Source organism: Plectropomus leopardus, chromosome 3, assembly GCF_008729295.1.
Source record: "Plectropomus leopardus isolate mb chromosome 3, YSFRI_Pleo_2.0, whole genome shotgun sequence".
Lineage (NCBI taxonomy): Eukaryota > Metazoa > Chordata > Actinopteri > Perciformes > Serranidae > Plectropomus > Plectropomus leopardus.
In genome coordinates, this window is record NC_056465.1 from 2,093,922 (window position 1) to 2,113,676 (window position 19,755).

Here is a 19,755-nt window from a genome sequence, read left to right on the forward strand (position 1 = left end):
AACTGGTTCACAGGGATGTTCTGTGTGACAGCAGCATTCAAGTAATCATTCAAGCAAATAAAGTAAACAAACTAAATGCCCTCACAACACGAGAAATCAAACAAAAGCCAGAGACTGTGTTGTGTTAAGTTGCTGTGCGCTATAAATTCACCACTTCTGAGCAGAGGACAGAAGATAATGTTGTCTCAGATCCATACAGTGCAAAGCTCTCGCTCTCTGTGCTACAGCCTGCATGTCTGCTGCTCCCTGTACCAAAGAGTAGTGTGAAAGTCTATGGCGCTCACTCCGCATCAAATTCAGGGGGCCACAACGTACCCAGAATTACACTTTACAGAAAAATAACGGCTGCTTGATTTGAAGCAATCTCAGTTGACTGCTGGGTCGTGTCTAGTATCAAACCTTACTGCCATGACCTTGCATGGCTGTAGACTTAAGAGAAGACTAGATGAGTAGAATTGCTTACCGGCATGGAGATATGCGCAACTGCTGTGAATGGCCAGGCAACTGTTGATGGGTGGCTGCGTGACAGTTGACATATCAGGGCGCTTCTGCATCTACTGTGAACATGCCGATGCATTTTTGTTTATGTACAGATTAAACAAACAAGACATAATATGTTCACTAGTGAGCTGGTATATTTATTTTAAGATTGCCAGGCTAGCTATTTCCCCTACTTCATGTGTTTAGTATTAGCGAAGCATAACAGGTATGCTCAGCGAGGGTATGCTGTTGCTATTGATCTGCTCATCTCACCCCCAGAAAGAAAGCAAAGTGTATTTCCCAAAATGTTAAAACTTTTTATATTGGTGTTTGAAATAATGTGTTCCTAACATTGTAACAAATTTATTTCTGACTGTGGATGTTACATTTCGCTGATGCCTTTTCACTTTGTCCTGTGTTACCTAATGGAACAAATGTTTCGCAGGTAATTTGTTTAATGGGCAGTTTTACAGGCAGTGCCAGCTTTGCACATAAGCAGCCTGACAGTTAGTTTGTGATTTAATTTTTGTTCTTTTATCAAAGCCATTGATTCAAACAATTCGCTTCTGATTCAGAGTAACGCGCTTTCTCATCTGAGAGGGCAGAATTGATTGTTTTCATGCAGCACTGAGCATGGTTACTCTATAGCAGAGAGAGAGAGAGAGAGAGAGAGAGAGAATATGATTGTGTCGACTGTATGTGTAAGAGTGAATGATTGTGCAGTGCAGTCCTTTCTCCACCTATTTTTCTTGATGGATTGGAGATGTCTGCAGTGGTGTTAAGAGCTCCACTGACCTTGGTGCATTGATAGGAAGACGATATTTCACAAAGTAACCATGAAAATCTTTATTGAAATCCTTTTCAAAATAGCTTAGTGGCACCAAACTTTTTCATTTCAGTCAGTCATGTTTTTACATGACTGTTTATGGTGCAGTTTTACTTACTGGCTTACATTTCACTAAGGTCGGTATAAATCGATGCAAATATTTAGCCTCAAAATTGTTTTGAAGGCCACCAAAGTTTGGTGATTTCATATTTTTCTTACTTTGACTATTTATGAAAATACCAAAACCAACAATGAACTTGTCCTACTAACAAGAACTATCTGCTTTTCCCAATCCGAATAAATAATATATTTCTCTGCGCCACAGAGGTTGTTTGAATCTGGATAAACAAAAATGTGCCATGTTAGTAATTGTTACTTCATTACGTTGCAGTCATTTTGAGTAAGTTCCACACAGTAGTTTTTTTTTTTCTGATCGTTGAAAGGCACTTTGTGCCTTGTAATATTTGTTATTAGAACAAGCTTTTTTGTTAAAAGATCTTTAAACTTCCTGCCAGCTGCAATCCAAGCTTGATCATGCTGCAGGTAAAAGTCTTTGTTCTTCTCGCAGGTTAACAGTGCCTTGTTACTGCAACAACAGAAAAATAGAAATAATATTAAGCTTTCATACCATATTGAATTTGGACAAAGGCCATATTGAGCTATAAATTCTGCTAGACAAAAAAATCTATGTTACTAGCCATGCTTTCATAATGTCTGTCTCAGTGTGTAGCCTCCTCATAGCAATGTGCTATCTGTTTTACGATATTTAGAATTTTCCTTGCAGGTAGCTTGTCCTGAAGGAATTACCATTAGATCTTCACCATTCATTTTCCAGCATCAGGATAATTAGCATGATATTTACAAATAATTATTGAAGTTACTGCTGCAGTGTGTTGTGCGTAATTTGGAAATACACATATTGTCCCCTATTGTTTGATGACAGTAACTGCAAGATACTCCTTTGACAGGAGTCACACACAAAAAAACCCTCATTCGTCTGTTGCAGAGCTGTGTACATGGCTTTACTGGCAATGTGAAAGCAGTCTATAGCCTATTTTAGCGGTCTTACCTGTGTACAGGGAAGATGGAAAATATTGAAGAGGGGACTAACATTGTTGGTTTTGGCCTTTTTATTGGATTTGTTGACAGTAAGAAAAAAATAAAAATAATGCCAGTACTATCCTTCAGTTTGTTTTTTTTGCAGTTTTTACTCACTACAGAGAAAATTTACCTTTATTATAAATAAATTCAAGAAATACCAACAGCCTCACTAGCAAACCTTTCCCTCACACTCTTTGGTAATTTGCTGATTAATTGTACACTTCTGAATGTTGCATCTTCTTTGTCACATCGTCATGCACTGCTTCATTACTGTCTTGTGATTATTCCTGTTTAGGACATCAGCACCCCATGCATAATGACAGACAACATCCAAGAGTTTGGAGATGGAGATAACACTGATTACGAGACAGTGTTTGTCCTCGCAGACTTTGATTCTCCTGACTACAGCTACCTCTACAAACGTGACAACCGCATCATTGGGCCTCCTGTTGTGCTGCACTGTGCTGCAAAGGAGGAAGTAAGTTATGGATTAACAACATATTTATTATAGTTTCTGTCACAGACTAGATTTACAGACATTGTATAATCAAGAAGTAATTAGATTTGTTCATAAACATTAAATAATAGCATGGCCTCTCAAACGGTATCAACGTGAAATTCAAACAACTTCACTTTGAAATTTTTGCTCCGAAAAAAAAATGTCCGTTTCACATGGTGAGAACCCACCAGGGACAGGTTCAGGATGAACTGTGATTTCAAAAAAGCAGGATGCAAAAAATCCATTAGGGCTTTGAACAGGATGATGAACAGGAGCTGCCTCTGCCTGCTGTGCTGTCGGTCTGAAAGAGACTTCACATAGGATGCTAATGTTGAACATGAACAATATTCCCCAACTGTGGCGTCTATCAACAAGACAAAGTGCTCTGCACGTTTGTCAGCTGATGTACACACACACACTCACACTCACACTCACACTCACACTCACACTCACACTCATAAGCAGGTTCAGACAGCATTGTAGAGCATCATCATAAAGATGTATGTCTCTGGATAATGAGAAATGGTCTTTGGGCATTTTGCACTTTTTCAACTCTGTCAGCCATTAATCTGACCTGGAAACTATTAGGTGCTGGAGTCACCATTCATACTAACTTTAGGGCTTTGCTTCATTATGGCAAAATAATAATCACGATTATTTTGATTATTGAAATCACGATTATTTGACATGATTACTCACTTGCCTGTAGACGATCATGCAGTTATTGAGCCTTAACCCTGGTGTTTATTTTTTACACTGGATGCCCTTTAACTTTAAATACAAGTGAACTGAAAAACAATGAAAGCTTTGTGGTGCAGCCATGACTGTAACACATCTTGCACATTACTGTAGTTTGGTCACATTCTCATAATAATAAAATGTAACCCAACTAATATAATTTAACAATACATAACAGTTACTGTATCAATAACAGCAAAATAAATTTTGAATTGGGATCAATGACTTTCACTAACTTCACTAACATTTCTCCTTTATCTGTTGAGAAGCAGCTGGGAGTGTCACTTCAATGAGAAAAGCTGGTCCACCTTAACAGTCCACCTTAAGGGAGTCTTGACTGTTTCCAGTGGAAAGCTAACTTAGCTTGTTAACTTCGAGGCTAACTTCTGTCACTTTCTCATCAGCTGGCGAGCTAGACATGAGAACGTGTCTCGAGTCTTGAGGAGTTGTAGCATTTATTTTCTGACAAACAGCCTCAACTGTGGACGCATCACACAGCTGCGTTTCACGTCATACTCTCTGCTCCTCTCACTGCAGCCTCACTGTCACCATCACCTGCACACACACGTCTGCTCTCCCCGCTATGGATGTATTATAGCTCCCCGCTCGTGCTCTCTCTATCCTTGCACATGCTGTCTGGAAACAAAATGACGAGTTTCAGAACAACCACAGAGGCAGTGTGCTGTGGCTCTCTTGTTTTCAACCTGTTTTACTGAAACTTCTGTTTGGAGTTTGGAGCATGAGAAAAGGGTGTGCTTGATTTACAAAATAAAAGACAAAATGGGAGCAACATTGTTGGACTCATAATGCTGCACATAATTGTTTTATCTCAATTATCTTGTTTTGAAAATCGAGGGAAGCCAAAATCGTGGATTCATTTATGTTGTCATAGTTATAAAAATAATGTACTAAAAAAAAACAAAAAAAAATTGCTGAAGGATGCTGTAGTATTTGAAGTGGTTTTCAATTGAATCACACTGTGAAAGGACGAAATGACATTCAGAGCATTCAAATGTAATTTTGTTGCCTGGTAAGACCATCCTGTTAACCCAAGCATAACATTCGTTTTGACTCTCTGTATCAGTCTGGACTCTTTGCTGCCCCAAACACAAACTCCTTCAGCCAATCCTGATGTTAGCACTAGCCTCTACTGCACAAACTGCATTGCTACGTTATGTGTTTTCTATAATGGTAAAGTTTGTGCTTGTTGTTATGGCAGCTGCCATTACTGTTCTGCCTACACTTTATGTCATTAACAACAACAATGCAGTCACTGATTGGCAGCATATGCTGTGCAACTGTGATGCCGATTCATGATTGGCCCTGTTTAGAATTAAATCTCTGGAAAGTGTTTTGGGCGGCAGCGAATCTAGCCTGATACAGAGTGAAACAGAATGTTGAGCTCATGTTATCAGTATGGTCTTACTAGCCTAGTAATTTTGTACTTAATTGAATGTTTTTCTTGCACTGATTTTTGCTTTTTGCCTTCCCAGCCTCTACAGTTTTCATGCCGTCCTCTCTACTCCACCACAATGATTAGCCTGTCACTGTGTTTCACTGGCTTCAGGAACAAAGAGGAAATGGTGAGTATATTAAAGTCACATTATGTATGTTTAACTTTGTACTTTTTTTTTTGTTTATAACTGTTTGAGACCTAAGCAATTTGAGAAATTTAGCTAAATAAATAAATGTATACATAAATGCCTAAAACAACAAACAAGCACACACAAATAATAATCATTTAGATTTTGAAAAGTTAACAATACTTCTTTTTTTTAAACTGATTTTCATGTCATTTTCTTGTCACCTTTTCCTAATTTCTTGCAATTTGCCTTTTTTGCCATGTTTTCAAAAGAAATCAATCCAGTTTTCTCATATTTTATAGGTTTAAACGCATATGAAAGGTATCTGAACACAACACTAAATCTGATGTTGATCTGGGTTTCAAAGTGCAACCTTCCTGCTTAGAAAGATGTGAGTTTTAAGGAGATTTGTTCGGCTGACAAAACTTTTCCAAACATGTCAACTCTGTGTTGTGTAGATGCGCTTTTTGTTAAGGAATGGCACCGCTTCCACCAATTTGGTAGTAATGATGTAAAACAGCAGCAGCAGGAAGTATTGGGTTTGCATCAATAGGAGTGAAAATGAGTTCCAAAAACAGGTTCAGTTAGAGTTGTAGAGCCGAGCTCTCTGTCTGTTAACCAGCACAGCCGTACAAGAGTCAAGCCATATGAGACGCAGATGAGGGTTGGGTAAGACCAAACATGGTTTGGCTACAGTCAACCAGAGCTAAAGCAATGACTATATTGTGATATATGGCCCGGTTATTACGGATATATTGGTATGCATTAGTTTCATTTTAAGATTAAGTTATTTGTTAATGCAAAAAAATTACAATAGGCCAATGTTGTTTCTTTTAGAACCACTAAATACCCATATCACTATCAGCCTCAAAAAACATCACGTTTCTGCCAGTTGTCACAGAGTAGCTCAGTGCAAGTAATGTTGTCTCTGTTTATTACTGTGGTCTGTTACCATAACACATTTCCACCCATTCCTGATCTACAAGGTATTTGGAAATCAAATAGTCTAATTAGTGCAAAGACATTAATTGATTTATCTGGAAAAAAATGAATAGCAACAGAAAAAACAGCCGCTGGCATAGCAAAATGGCGGTCATATTCCACCTTCCTGTTTCCCCCCTCTTTGTGCTAAGCTTGTGCTTTTTATATTTATGCAGAAGAACTTGGTGAATCTGGTTCATCACATGGGTGGGACCATCCGGAAAGACTTCAGCACCAAGGTTACTCATCTCATCGCCTACTCCACTCACGGAGAGAAATACAGGGTTTGTACATGCTTTCTTTTGTTGTTTACACTTATCTTGCAATAATTTCACTCTGTGTGTCTCTGACATTAATACCACTGTGCACTTGGGCAGGTAATATTGTTATGCCCTCATTTCCCTTGATGTGGAGAGGAAAATTAAAACTAACTAATTAAACACAGAAAATAATTAATTAAAAAAACAAACCAACAACAAGGAAACAGTTATAAACAGTTACAATCAAGAGAGGAGTAGTTTGTAATCATAGTTTTAAACTGACCTGTAGGAACAAATGCATTCAATTTTGATGTATGTTGTAAAATGTTCACCATGTGTGAAGCATATAAGTATAGGCACTTTTCCCCATACGTCATGCTTGCACGCTGGACAGCAGGAGCCATGATATATGACGGTGTGTTGCTATTTAGGGCTTTATAAATAGAAACCAATGCCTATCACATCATACTGTATGAGACACCAAACCTTTTCAAACAAGAGACAATGAGGAATAGCTCAGCATTTGCCTGTAATTAATCTTGGGGCGAGCTTATACACTAAATCTAGGAGTTAAGGAGTGCAGAGGCGTGTCTATAGATAACATCTCTGTAATCCAAGACAGACAGGAAGACGGCCTCAATTATTCGCTCTCCACTGGGGCGTCGAAAATTAGCTCTGTTTCTGTGCAAATGTCCAACTTTTTGTTGTCGCTTGCAGACAACTGTGTCAATGAAGCTTTTATTTGCAGCCAGATACCGAGATACTTACACTCCAAGAGCCTCAATACTGCGATCATATGGAGAATAAATGCAAACTATTGTCTGCATTATGTATGGCTTTATAGAATAGCATATATCTTGTTTGCATTCAAGAGTAATGTCAAATCAAAAGGGACATCTTGCAGTTGTCAAAGGCTTGTTGTAGGATTTCATTGTCTGAGTGTGAAATATTAGCAAAGCAATACAGAACTGTACCATCTACATAAAGATGGAAATTACAATATATAGAGGATGTAATATTGATGAAAATATTAATAAAACTGTGACCTTAACAGGACCAAAAGTTGAACCTTGTGGAACAACCTTTGTAGTAAAAACACACAATGTTTGTTTTCCCCAAATCACACATGGCTGTGTACAGGAGAGGTAGTTCTGAAAAACAATATATATGTACGCCTATTTTTAAACTTGGCAATTTATGATGTACCTCCTAGTTTTTAATAAATTAAAAATGCACTTTTGAATTGAAATGAAAAAAATACATTTTTTTAGGCAAAAGACTATATTAACATTCAGATAATTGATGTAATGAAATTGTTGTTGGCCTGTCGGGCAAACTAAACTACCCCCAATTAAATCACCAACATTTGAGTTGTTTTTTCTTCTTTGCTCTAATGTGCACAACTGCTGAATTCCAATATTTTAAGTCCAATACCGCTTTCGAAATAGTGGTATAACTAAAACTGTCTCTTTTGTCGGTAACATTTATTTATTCCAACGTGTATGTGTAAAACATTATGATATAGTAGCTTCCATTTTTCTTTAATTCCTTTGACAGCTAACAATGCCAACAACAGCTTTTGTTGAGGACATTGGTAAAATGAACAGAAAATAACAACGAAAGTGTTGGTTTTTCTGCTAACATGTTCCGGCTGTATTCCTTCATCGGTGGTGGACCAGACTAATGACAGTGCTGCCCAAAATCTCAACAATCCATCAAGATCAGAACAGTGTTGACACAGAAACATGTACTAGAACTAAAACAACTGAGAACAATGTGAAACCAAAGTGAAGTTGTCAAAATGAAAAGTAAACCTAACCATCAAAAACAGCAAAATAATGTGGAAGCAGCACTTAGTCAGGTTCCAGAAGTTAGGACTACAACCCTGGTGATGTTTTCAGTTTTTTTTTCCTCTTTTTATTGCACACCACCACTCCTTTAATTGTTGTAGCACTTCTCCCCTCTCTGAATGAGTAAACAAAATGAGAGAGAACTTGTGTGAAGTCCCTCCCAGCCAAGCTTGAATTTCCTCTGGGTCTAATGTCAGAAAATGGTGATTTGAGTCCCAGTTGAATCCTTTTAAACTGACTTCAATACACAACCTCCTCCATAGGGATACGCAGAGATAGATGGGAGGGTAGATGAATAGATTGACACTCGTCATTCAGCTGGCTCCCCTCTGCACAGATTAACAGATGCTTGATGCTTTACTTCTTTCAATCATCTCTGCCAGTGATTTTCTATTTAACCTTTTTCTCTCTTCTCTCTCCCTCCTCTCTGTTATTGCCTTCAATTTTTCACCTCGCCACCTCTCCTGTTCCTCCTCAAAGTCTTGTGGAGGATGTATTTTGTTCTAGCACAAGACAAAATGTAGTAAGAACTTGTTGGCTGCGTGACAGGCAGTCAAGGCTGCTTTCCATTTGAAAGTGTGGTGCTAACAAAAAAGGGAGAAAAGGGAAGTGTTTCAACCAATCGAGCCTCGTACTTGTTTCTGTATTCCGTCTGAAGTGAAAACTGTTTGTATTTGTTGAATTTGTCTTGTGATTGTGAGTGACAGTGCGAACAAGAGTAATGAAAACAGACTGGGGAGATTGTTCTGTGAGCATTGACAGTGGAACTATTTGGAAGTCTTAATAAACCGTTTGTTGATAAATGTCATACCTGCCTTTTTGTTGTTACTAGGAATGAAACAGTGTATCTAATTTTGCAATATCACAATAAAATATGGCTTGATGTGGCCATCGGACTGTGGTTATATTCCAAGCTGGGGGAGTTTCAAGCCAAAATATCTGTCCTGCCAATCGCAAGCAGCTCCTTTGAATACGAGGGCATGGATAGGCACACACAGCTGTCCGTCATGGCGGAAAAGCCCCTTTTTGTAGAATTGAGTAGTAACCAGGGGGCGATCAAGATTGAAAAGTTATACTATTGGGAAACTGTCATGTTGTCCTTCTTTATATACAGTCTATGGGTGCAACAGGAAGCTGAGCCCCCTGGTGTCTGTCTGCAGTATAGGTCATAAAGCCCGCCCCTCTGTGTTAGTGAATGGTCATAGGTCAAACTAAAAACTCAAAGTACACGCCAAATACATTTTAACCAAAGACGGTTTTTGACACTGAAGGTAGTTCTCATAACCCTGATTAATATTTAAGTATTTGTTTTTATGATGAGTTTGGTTTTAATGAGTTTTCAGTTATAAAAATGGGAGATTTTCCTCCATGATTGACAGCTGTGGCAGCCAATCCATGCGCTCGGATGGGTGTTTTGGCATAAACTCCCCCATCGTGGATATCTCTACTGTGCAAAATCCCTTGCAAGATGGCAACGCCTGTATATCTGATATTTTAACCTCACTTAAGCATAGCGGAGGTAGGTGGGGTCATGTCGTCCATCTTTATATAAAGTCTATGATTGCACCACACTGACATGCAGGGTCATGTGATGCACAATAAAAACCTCATTACAGCCACTCTAGGATGAAATTAATAGAAAGATGAAGGTCCATATTTTTGATGGTATTTAAAATCACACCATCAGGATTTCTAAATACCCTGCTATACCGTAATACCATGATACTGCCCAAGCCTAGTCCATTGTGATAACACCCGGTCTCTCTTGTCATTACTGGTCCATTTCTCCATGTTAAGACTGTTACTCCGATGCCTGGAGCTCCGGTGCATTTTTGGTCTCATTACATCCCAAGTTATTAAGTATCCCTCTTACCTCTCCTCTTGGTTGCACATTAACTCATTTGTGTTTGGTTTTTCTCCTCCCTCTTTCCTATGTCATATTGTGTCCTCATTTCTCAGCTGGCAGTGTGCATGGGGACTCCTATTCTCACTCCGTCATGGATTCACAAGGCCTGGGAGAGAAGAAATGACGTGTAAGTAGAAGGAAGGATTGAGTCCTACTGTATGTACCATTCAAAGTCATTTGGGCTCACTGGTGTGAAAAATTCTGATGTCCATGGTGGCAATGACATACAGTGATTAGCTAAGCTCTGACTCTTTTATCTCTCTTTATCATTGGCAAAGAGCAGTGGACAGGTGCTCAGGTAGCAGTTTCTCATTTCTAGCATCTGCTGACCGTTACCTTCACTGGTAATAAGACACGTGGCAGCAGATTATATCACCCGTTGATGACAGGCCAAAATGAAACTTAGCTGTTGTCTTTGCTTTGTGTTCTGTCTGCAAGCTCGATTCTGTACCCGGCTAAAGTTTCTTTAATATAACATATATATTATTATATTATAGTATTGTTTTTTGTTTCGTCGCTCATGTCATCAAATGAGAGCGTGCACACTGTCCGCCTGAGCAATGCTTGTCAGGCGCGTCTCAGCTGTGTGTGAGCTACAGCACATCTGAAGGAATGGAGGCTCGCCGTTTTTTTATGCGTGACGCATGTGTTTGTCAGCAGGAATAGACAGTGAATATGGTGTTTTCATTATTACATTGACTCTTTACCACTTTACATTATAGTTTAAAGTCTCTCTGTCAGAGATGAGGAAATACAAAGATGTGTGTTTTAGCTCAACTTCCTTGCTTTCCTTTCAAAACAAAAGCCCTCTGACTGTGTCTCTGTGGACAGAATGCCATCACTTGCTGATACAATGCATTTTATTTTGAAACATTTACAGGACAGGGTTGTCAGCTGTGCAAGAGCTTGTACTGTTTCGTTACTCCTCCTAAAAGTGACTTGTATTTTACATTTATTGTAAAATACAACTTTGGAATTAACCTTCAATTGAATCAGACACTAAATAAATACCATACTGTACACACGTACAGCATGGTATTTCTATTATTTTGGTATTATTGTTCCAAATCTTTCTATTTTTACTCCCTTTAGGATGACAACTACAAAGTCGTTTGTTTGTTTTTTTTTGGTTTATTTAATGATAAATTACAATTAATAAAATCAAATCTGCATCTAGCAATTACAAAAGACCAAAATTACTCCAGTGTGATATACAGTGTCTCGGTGCATGTTTATAGTATATGCTTGATCTACACACAAATTCTATTAAAATATGGCGGCAACAGAAGTAACTATATTCAGGTAACTCTATTAGTCGATTGTTAGACCTTTCACATTCACTGGTTTATTTCTGTGCATGAGAAAATGACATTTTAAGGTCCAGTGTGCGGGACTTAGGAACATCTATTGGCAGATATTGTATATAATATGTTGCCATTTTTTTCTTCTTCATTATTTTAAAATGAGCCATTTATATCTTCATATCAAGGAGGTCCTATCCACAGAGTCTGCCATGTTATTTCAAAGCAGCCCAGAACAGACAAACCAAGCACTGGCTCTAGGTAGGGCCATTCTCTCGTTGGCCACCATTTTTCTGCCACATGCTTATAACACAGGAAGTTTTACTTGGTTGCAGTTTGCAGTTTTACCACTAGATACCACAAAATCCTACACACTGAACCTTTAGGGCTTCCAACACAAACCAAATTTCAGAAATGAAAACATGGTCATAGTCATTGTCTCTTTGTGTCTCCCACCTTCATGTGTTCAGGCACTTTCATGCAGGAGAAGAGGAGTTTCGAATGGAGTTTAAAGTTCCTCCGTTCCAGGACTGCATCCTCAGTTTTTTGGGTTTCTCAGATGAAGAGAAGGCAAACATGGAGGAGAGGACACTCAAACACGGTCAGTGCAGCAGCACACAGCCATCTGTCACAGTATCTGTGATGCAGGTTTCATTTTTATGGCTTTCTGGCAGGCACACACTATTTACACTGTATACCTTTGCAATGTACACTTGTACTTTAGTGTTTTTGGTTTACGAAAGGAGGTAAAAAATGACAAAACTCCATGGAGTAATGCTCTTACTAGAGTCCCATGCAGACTGGAAATTTAGTCTCACAGTACATTTGCTAAGCTATAACCAGACAATTGCTGTTTGTGAAGGGGATTTAATGAATGATCAGCTCTGATTTGAGACATTGACAGCTAAATTAAATAAGTAAAGCTGAAACATTTTTAATAGGTGTTTCTGTATTTACTTCTTTATATATATATATATATATATATATATATATATATATATATATATATATAGATATATATATACATATATGTTATTTTATCATTATCTATGTCTTTCTGTATTTAAGGTGGCAGTTATCTTGAGGTTGGAGATGAGCGATGTACACACATGGTAGTGGAGGAAAACTCAGTAAAGGAGCTGCCGTTTTCTCCCTTCAAGAAACTCTTTGTGGTCAAACAGGAGGTGGGTCTTTTTTTTGGATGGGAAAAGTAGAGATTGTTTCAGTGTAGTTTCTAAAGACAAAGAAGTTTGACACCTATGTGATATTATTCTTGTCATAACAGAATAATCAGTATACTCTCATGTTTTGCAACAGGAAGATGCAGACACAGGCGGGTCAGAGGAAAAATAATGAATACTTTCAGTTATTTCCTCCTAAAGAGAATGCCAAATGATCATCTGATCTGGATTTCTTTTAGATTAAACCTCGATCGATACTGTCTCTCCTCTTCCTCTCTCTGTCTGTGCTGTCAGAGAGACGGATCAATAATAGATTTCCCCATTTCACTGGATGAATAATTTGGGCCAGGGTAGAGTGGTGGTTTAGGTCTAGTTATAACCCCCAATCAATATGGCCTTTTCTTTACCCTGCCAGTCTTATTGGTTTTTAAAGGAGAGTCTATGTCATAGTAGAATTAGAAATCTTTAGTTTCTACACACCTCTGTATGAACCCAGCGGTCACTAAAAACACTTTTCTCTCATTTGTTGTAGTGGTTCTGGGGCAGCATTCAAATGGACGCTCGAGCCGGGGAATCCATGTACCTCTACGAAAAGGTGAGTGTTAATATATGTTTATGCCACGTCAAATGCATATAAACTCATTTAAAGGATAATTCACATTTATGAAATGCAAGCAACAGAGTATTTTTCTGTCTCTGTATTTGTCTAAGTATAAAGGCAGTGGCTGAAGCTTGTCTTCAATACTCTTTGACTCATTAGTCTTTTTTAATACCAAGCACTTTTATTTATGTTGCGTCCAATCTTGTTTTGGTACTTTTCATTTCTGTTTCTGTTTCATTTCTGTAGAGTTAATTCATTCATTTGAAGCTAAATGAAGGACCCCTATTCAAGCTCCTTCTTTATCCTCAGGATGTTGACTTCATTGTCAGGGTTCTTTTTGCGCTTTTTAAATTTTTAAAGTTAAATGGTGCATTTAGTTGAAATTGAGTTGAGTTAAAATTTGTAATGTATGAGTTATGTTCACCATTACCCTTTCCTCACACGTTAACTGTTACTACTTTTTATTTTGTCTCAAAATGCTCTGGATATTTCCTACTTTTATTTTATTCTTATTTTAGTTTATGTGCCTCTTATTATGTATTTGTCCCTCGCCACACTCATCTGTATTTATTTTTGCTGCGCTTCTGCAACAACTGAATTTCCCTGCTAAGGATTAATACAGGTGTATCTTATCTTAAACAAATGGAAACTGTCAAAATGAAACAACCAGTTATATTGCCACATCATGAACATTTGACTAGATTAGAGTGTTGCACTATAGCACAGCTAAAAACCCACAGATTTCAGTTGATTTTTGTAGTGAGTCAACCTGAGATACTTGTCTGTCTTTGCTAAAGCCTTCTGTCTCTGAGTATTTCGAAGCACCTCCCATGCAGCTTCTCTTGTAGCCTTTTTCCTCAGCATCGATCACATTGCTTTTCCACTGAGCTCATGTGCCTGCTTGGTAGTGGGGCTAGCCAGTGTTAAAGGCCACGTTTTGTCTTAAACAAATTAATTTGTACTGAGTGCAATTCAATTGTGAATAAAGGCAAAGGTGTTCTTTGCTCCTAGGCTAAAAGCCTGCCATTGTAGAGAAAAGAGACACAATTACACAATCGTTAGGTGCAGCCCTAACAATTATTTTTTTCTTGAATAATCTATCAATTGTTTTTTCGATTAATTGATTAATCTATCGTTTTTTTGAAATTGATCTAACTATTATTTTTTTATTACTCAATAAATATAACAGCGAATTTATTGAAAATAACATTTTAAACTTGTCATACACTGCAGGGCATTATTCCCACCAAAAAATAGCCCAGTCTTAACTGGGAGAGGGAGACTTTCAACTTCAGTATAAATTGGTATAGAGTCAACACACGCAAGCATCACACGTAAAAAAACGGCAAGTCACCGTTTCTCTAGATGTGCTGCAGCTGACACACAGCTCAGACGCGCCTGACAAGCGCTGCTCGGGCCATAGTTTAACTTGATACACGAGCACAAAAAAACAACATGCCCAGCACTGCTCACGCTCTCATTACGCGCGATGTGTGAAACAGTTTGACATCGACACACGTTACATGAATCGATGCATTCACTTAATCGATTACGTCGACGTGTCGCCCCAGCCCTAATAACAGTGGACACTCATGGACAGTGTTTCCTTGAAGGCATTAATGCTGCTTCACTTGAAAGACAAGTTAACATCATGCCTGCTTTGTCACCTTTCCACATCCACCCAGTCGCTGTGTGTGTGAAGTGGGCTAGCATTTTGGAGTGTTGGTTGCAAAAAGTGCAGAGTACGAGAAAACAAAGTAAACTACCACAGTGAGCTGTTACATGAAGAGCTGTAGGCGAAAGGCTTTCACTGCAGTTTGTGCAAACCAGCTTACCTCCAACTCATTATGAAGGTCAACAGTGAGTTTTACCCAGCCACCTTGTCCTGTATTAATGCATTCACAGTGCACAACATGTGTTGTGTTATCCCAGCTGTATGGAATATTGCCCCAGAATCTTTCAGCGGTCTTAGCAAAGTCAGTGTCACTCAACTCATCTCTGTAGGAGGATTTTTAGTGCGCATCTTTATGGCACCAAACCCTTAAAGCAGGGATTCTGAAACTTAATATTCAAAGGTCTAAATCGGATTTCTATTCAAGGCTGAAAATCCGGGACAGTTGGTGATAAGGTGATAAGTTTGGGCTGACCCCTGAATCCTGACACTGATGACTAAAATGTCATACACTTTCCAGCTGTCAATGTTGCCGTGACAACAATGTCACACTGGGAAACGAGTATGTTTAAGGCCCTAATCTTGGGCCAGGATTGCTGCAACCATCTCAAAATACACTATATTTCACAAAACTGATTTTTTTTATACTTAAAAATTACTTAACAATTAGTAAATTGTTAAAGTAGGAAACCTACACCTTATTACATTGTATTATTGTATTCCTAAAATTTGGTATGGGCTGGGTCCGGATTGACTTGCCGGCCGGTCCGGATCTGGGCCAGAGTCTGACTTTAAGAACATCTGCCTTAAAGGGATTCTTCACTGATTTTCAACCAGCTTTATATGAAAACAATGTGAGGAATATGTGTAGATTGAACAATGGTAAACTTTCCTCCATCTGACCAGTGCAGAGATAGCCCTCATCCTGCCCTTCGCAACGCTTGTTGTGTTGTTCAGTTATGTCATTTGGCAGTATTTCACCAGCCGTCGTTCAATTATGTCATTTTGCAGTATTTCACCAGCTCTTGGGGCTCCCGCTCAAACCACTGGCTGTATATTTCCTTTTACCCATACCACCATAGCGGACTCAAAGAGTATACAGCTGATCAAGAGACACACCCACTCCTCTCTCTGTCTCAAACTCAGACCAAAATGCGATCAAACGGTGAAATTAAGCAGTGCTGATTAAATATTAATCAAGATTACATTACTGCTCTGCCTATTTCTCATCTAAAATGTTTTCAGAAATATATGAAATGCCTGTTTTGCTGTAATTGCAAGAGTTTGTGAATGTGAAGTGGGCGCCATGCTACTTCCTGCACAGTGAAAACAGGCTTGAAAAACAGTAAAACCAAGCAGCGCTGATCAAATCTAAACCAAGATTCTGTTACTGAGTTGCATATTTCTCTCCTTGAATGCATCAGAAACATGTTTTAGCTTACTGTTTGTAATACGAGATCAGGCTGGCCATAATTGTTTCACACAGATCTTTCTATATTACATCAGGCGCCTAGCATTCTGGTAGTGGCAGCTTTTCTACATTTTGACCAAAAACATCCTTTCTCTCTGTAGCAATCTTTCTATTGCAGAGACAGACTAATTTTATATGTGAGCCTTCTTTGTATTGGTCAAATAGTTCTTTTAAAGCAAGGTAACAGCTGTTGTCTGTTACACAGCACAATTGACAAAAGCCAGAACCATAGCATTATACAATCAATTACACTTACATCAATTACACTTCAATTACAATACAATACAATTAAGACTTGCACATCATGTGTGACATAGTATGACATTTTGGATGTGCCCATTTCACTGATTAACAAATACCTGTGTTAATTATAAAAAGTTTTTGCTCCAAAGTTTTTTTCACTTTTTCCATCATACTTTGAAAGACATGCAGCTTGCCTTCATGTTGCTTTGTTTTTAGTCGTCTTGTATTTTTCTTGTGTTTTTTTTATATATATTTTGTCCCACTGTACTTCAGAACGACAGCCCAGCCATGAAGAAGGCAGTGTCCCTGCTGTCCCTCACCACCCCCAACAGTAACCGCAAGCGTCGGCGTCTGAGGGACACCCTGGCTCAGCTTGCCAAGGAGACAGAGATCTCCCCCTTCCCTCCACCACGCAAAAGGCCGTCAGCAGAGCACTCGCTGTCCATGGGTTCTCTGCTGGACATCTCTAACACCCCTGACACATGCAAAGGCTTGGCAGGTAAGAAAGAAAATGATGGAGCACTGGAAAACACCTCTGATCTAACCCTAAAGCCCTCTTTTCCTCTAATGGACACTTAAAGTATTTCTGATATACAGTATATATTCATGGAAAATGCTCAGAGAATCTTCTTTTCTGTGATAATCATTGATTCTTTGTCATAAGAGAACAGAGACAAGATGAACCCCTCTTCATTTCAGAAGACAGAGTAGAGAACAGATCAGAGAGCAAAGGAGACAATACTGTGACCAGGAATAGGATAAGAAGAAGGAGAACCAGGGAAAAGAGGACTAGGACAGACAGGCAAGAGAGGAGGAAAAGGTCCTTCCAGGGCACAAGTACCCTTCAGCAGCCAGAGGAGGAACAGCAGCAGCCAGGAACCTCTGCAGGTCAGAGTACAACTGTGCTATTGTTAGCAGATATCAGGCCAGTTCATGAAAGAATTTGGTTGTAATAATGATTAAGTTATGTATTAATTTTTACCAGTGAAACTGAAAAAAAGCTGAGTGTAATGGAGTATACACTTGAACATGGACTTGTTCAGCATCATGTGGCCTGACAGCACAAGTGTTGGTTTCAGAGTGCTGAAAATAACGCACCATCTGAGGAGCGTTCAGACTCTTTTCCCCTCATCCAACCGTTGGCATCGCACCTTTACACAAAGAATTTCGTTGTTTATGTTATATGCTTTGCATGCCTTACAATAGACAAGGTCATTCAGATGAATAGCAAAAAGCTTGAGTTCCACATTGACAAAACTATTGTTTTGTCGCAATAGTTGTTGAATGTGACTTTGTGGATGATGAGAGATGTTTCCCAAAGACCACATAAAGCTCTCTCATGTGTATATTGTTAATAAATGGACTGCACTTGTATAGTGCTTTTCTAGTCTTATGACAGCTCAAAGCGCTTTTTAGGCCTGTTTAGCACAGTATGCGTCAGCAGTGCGTGATGGCAGCCTCGCTGAGCTGCAGCCTGTTTCATGCTTGTGGTGTTCACATATGCAGTGCTGTTGCAACACTGCTGCTGTGTCACTGCTCCATAGCTACTCCATTAGTACGGTATTTCCACATTTATAAGCACAAATTCCACTCATATATGAAGTCTTGCAAATTCCTGCATTATCGACAACATGGTCCTGCAAATGTTTCAAAACAAAATGCCTTGTGTCAGCAACTAATGGGATTCTGTCCACAGAGACACTGTCAGAGGGCTTTCATTTTGAAACGGTAGCAGGGAAGTTGGAGTAAAACAGATATCTTTGCATTTCAAAATCTCTGTGGCATAGAGACTTAAACTGCAGTAAAAAGTGGTAAAGAGTCAAGATAATCACCAAAACACCATTTTCACTGTCTATTTCTGCAAACAAATGCGCGCAGCACACATAAAAAAACAGTGAGCAGCCGTTTCTCTAGATGTGCTGCAGCTGACACACAGCTGAGATGCTCCTGACAAGCGCTGCTCTGGTGGGCAGTGTGCATGCTCTAACTTGATAACATGGGTGCCAAAAAAACCCAAAAGGTTCGATGCTGCTCCTGCACTGCTGACACATGCTGTGTTAAACGGGCCTTACACTACATGTCACATTCACACACCGGTGGCAGAGGCTACTGTAAAAGGTGTCACCTGGTACTCAATAACCATTCACACACTCCCATGGCCCAGCAGTGAGGAGCAATTGTAGGTTCAGTTTGTCACCCTAAGGATACTTTGACATGATGACTGGAGGAGCCAGGGATCGAACTGCCACTTTCTGATTATTGGACAACCTGCTCTACCTCTGACTATTGTAGAAAACATTTTGATAATGGGCTTCAGAGGTTGAAAGGACAAACATCATTGGCATCAGATATTAATAGATGTAGCTTATTTCATTGATTGATGCTGGATTTAAATTTTCGGCTATTGTTTGGTTATTGGGATTTTTGCAAGCCAGTGTCTGTACTAACTTAGTGGATTCTATGTTAAGCGTGTCCCCCTGATCAGCTGAATGTCAAATGAAAGTCTCATGCTAAAGAAGTATGCATATCATTGATACTTGAAGTTCATCGCTTTAAAGGAGCACATCACCTATATAAAGCATTCCAGTATGTTATTTCCATAGTTTAGGAACAGTCATATTTGTGAACATGAGGTACTCTGCTAAAGCCAGAAACCACAGAAGGAAGTCTCAAACTTGTGATGTCATCAAGTATAAAGTCTGGAGCCGCTTCATAAACAATGAATGGGAGACTTCGGTTTTTATGGACCCACAGAATGTTTGTTTTATTTTTAATACCTAATTAATCTTTATTTTATTGTAGTATTCTCAGTTGTGAAATATGAAATGTTCCCATGTCCTCAGAGCATTCCCCTGGCTGCTCTCTGTGTCATCTAGAAAATCTTTCACTATTTATTGTCTATGGAGCACCTCCAGACTACATACCCTATGACATCACAAATTTGAGTATCAAAACTATTTTTTTGGATTTAGGAGAGAGTTCATGTTCACAAATCGCATGGAACAGGAATAACATATAATTTTATAAAAATGTTTTGAAATGAATACACATTTTATAAAATG

The 19,755-nt window shown here is 38.8% G+C and overlaps 1 protein-coding gene across 4 annotated transcripts in view; it reads left to right on the forward strand.

Moving 5' to 3' along the window:
- ect2 (epithelial cell transforming 2) overlaps positions 1–19,755 on the forward strand; it is a 63,037-nt gene that overhangs the window by 10,348 nt on the left and 32,934 nt on the right. For 2 of the 4 annotated variants that reach the window (XM_042512828.1, XM_042512836.1), the window contains 9 exons: positions 2,703–2,885; positions 5,138–5,227; positions 6,385–6,492; positions 10,278–10,351; positions 11,996–12,126; positions 12,594–12,709; positions 13,239–13,301; positions 16,967–17,192; positions 17,393–17,581. In XM_042512828.1, coding sequence (XP_042368762.1) covers positions 2,703–2,885; positions 5,138–5,227; positions 6,385–6,492; positions 10,278–10,351; positions 11,996–12,126; positions 12,594–12,709; positions 13,239–13,301; positions 16,967–17,192; positions 17,393–17,581 — 1,180 coding nt within the window. The remainder of the gene's footprint in view (positions 1–2,702; positions 2,886–5,137; positions 5,228–6,384; positions 6,493–10,277; positions 10,352–11,995; positions 12,127–12,593; positions 12,710–13,238; positions 13,302–16,966; positions 17,193–17,392; positions 17,582–19,755) is intronic. The other 2 variants (XM_042512844.1, XM_042512851.1) reach the window with 1 other exon arrangement.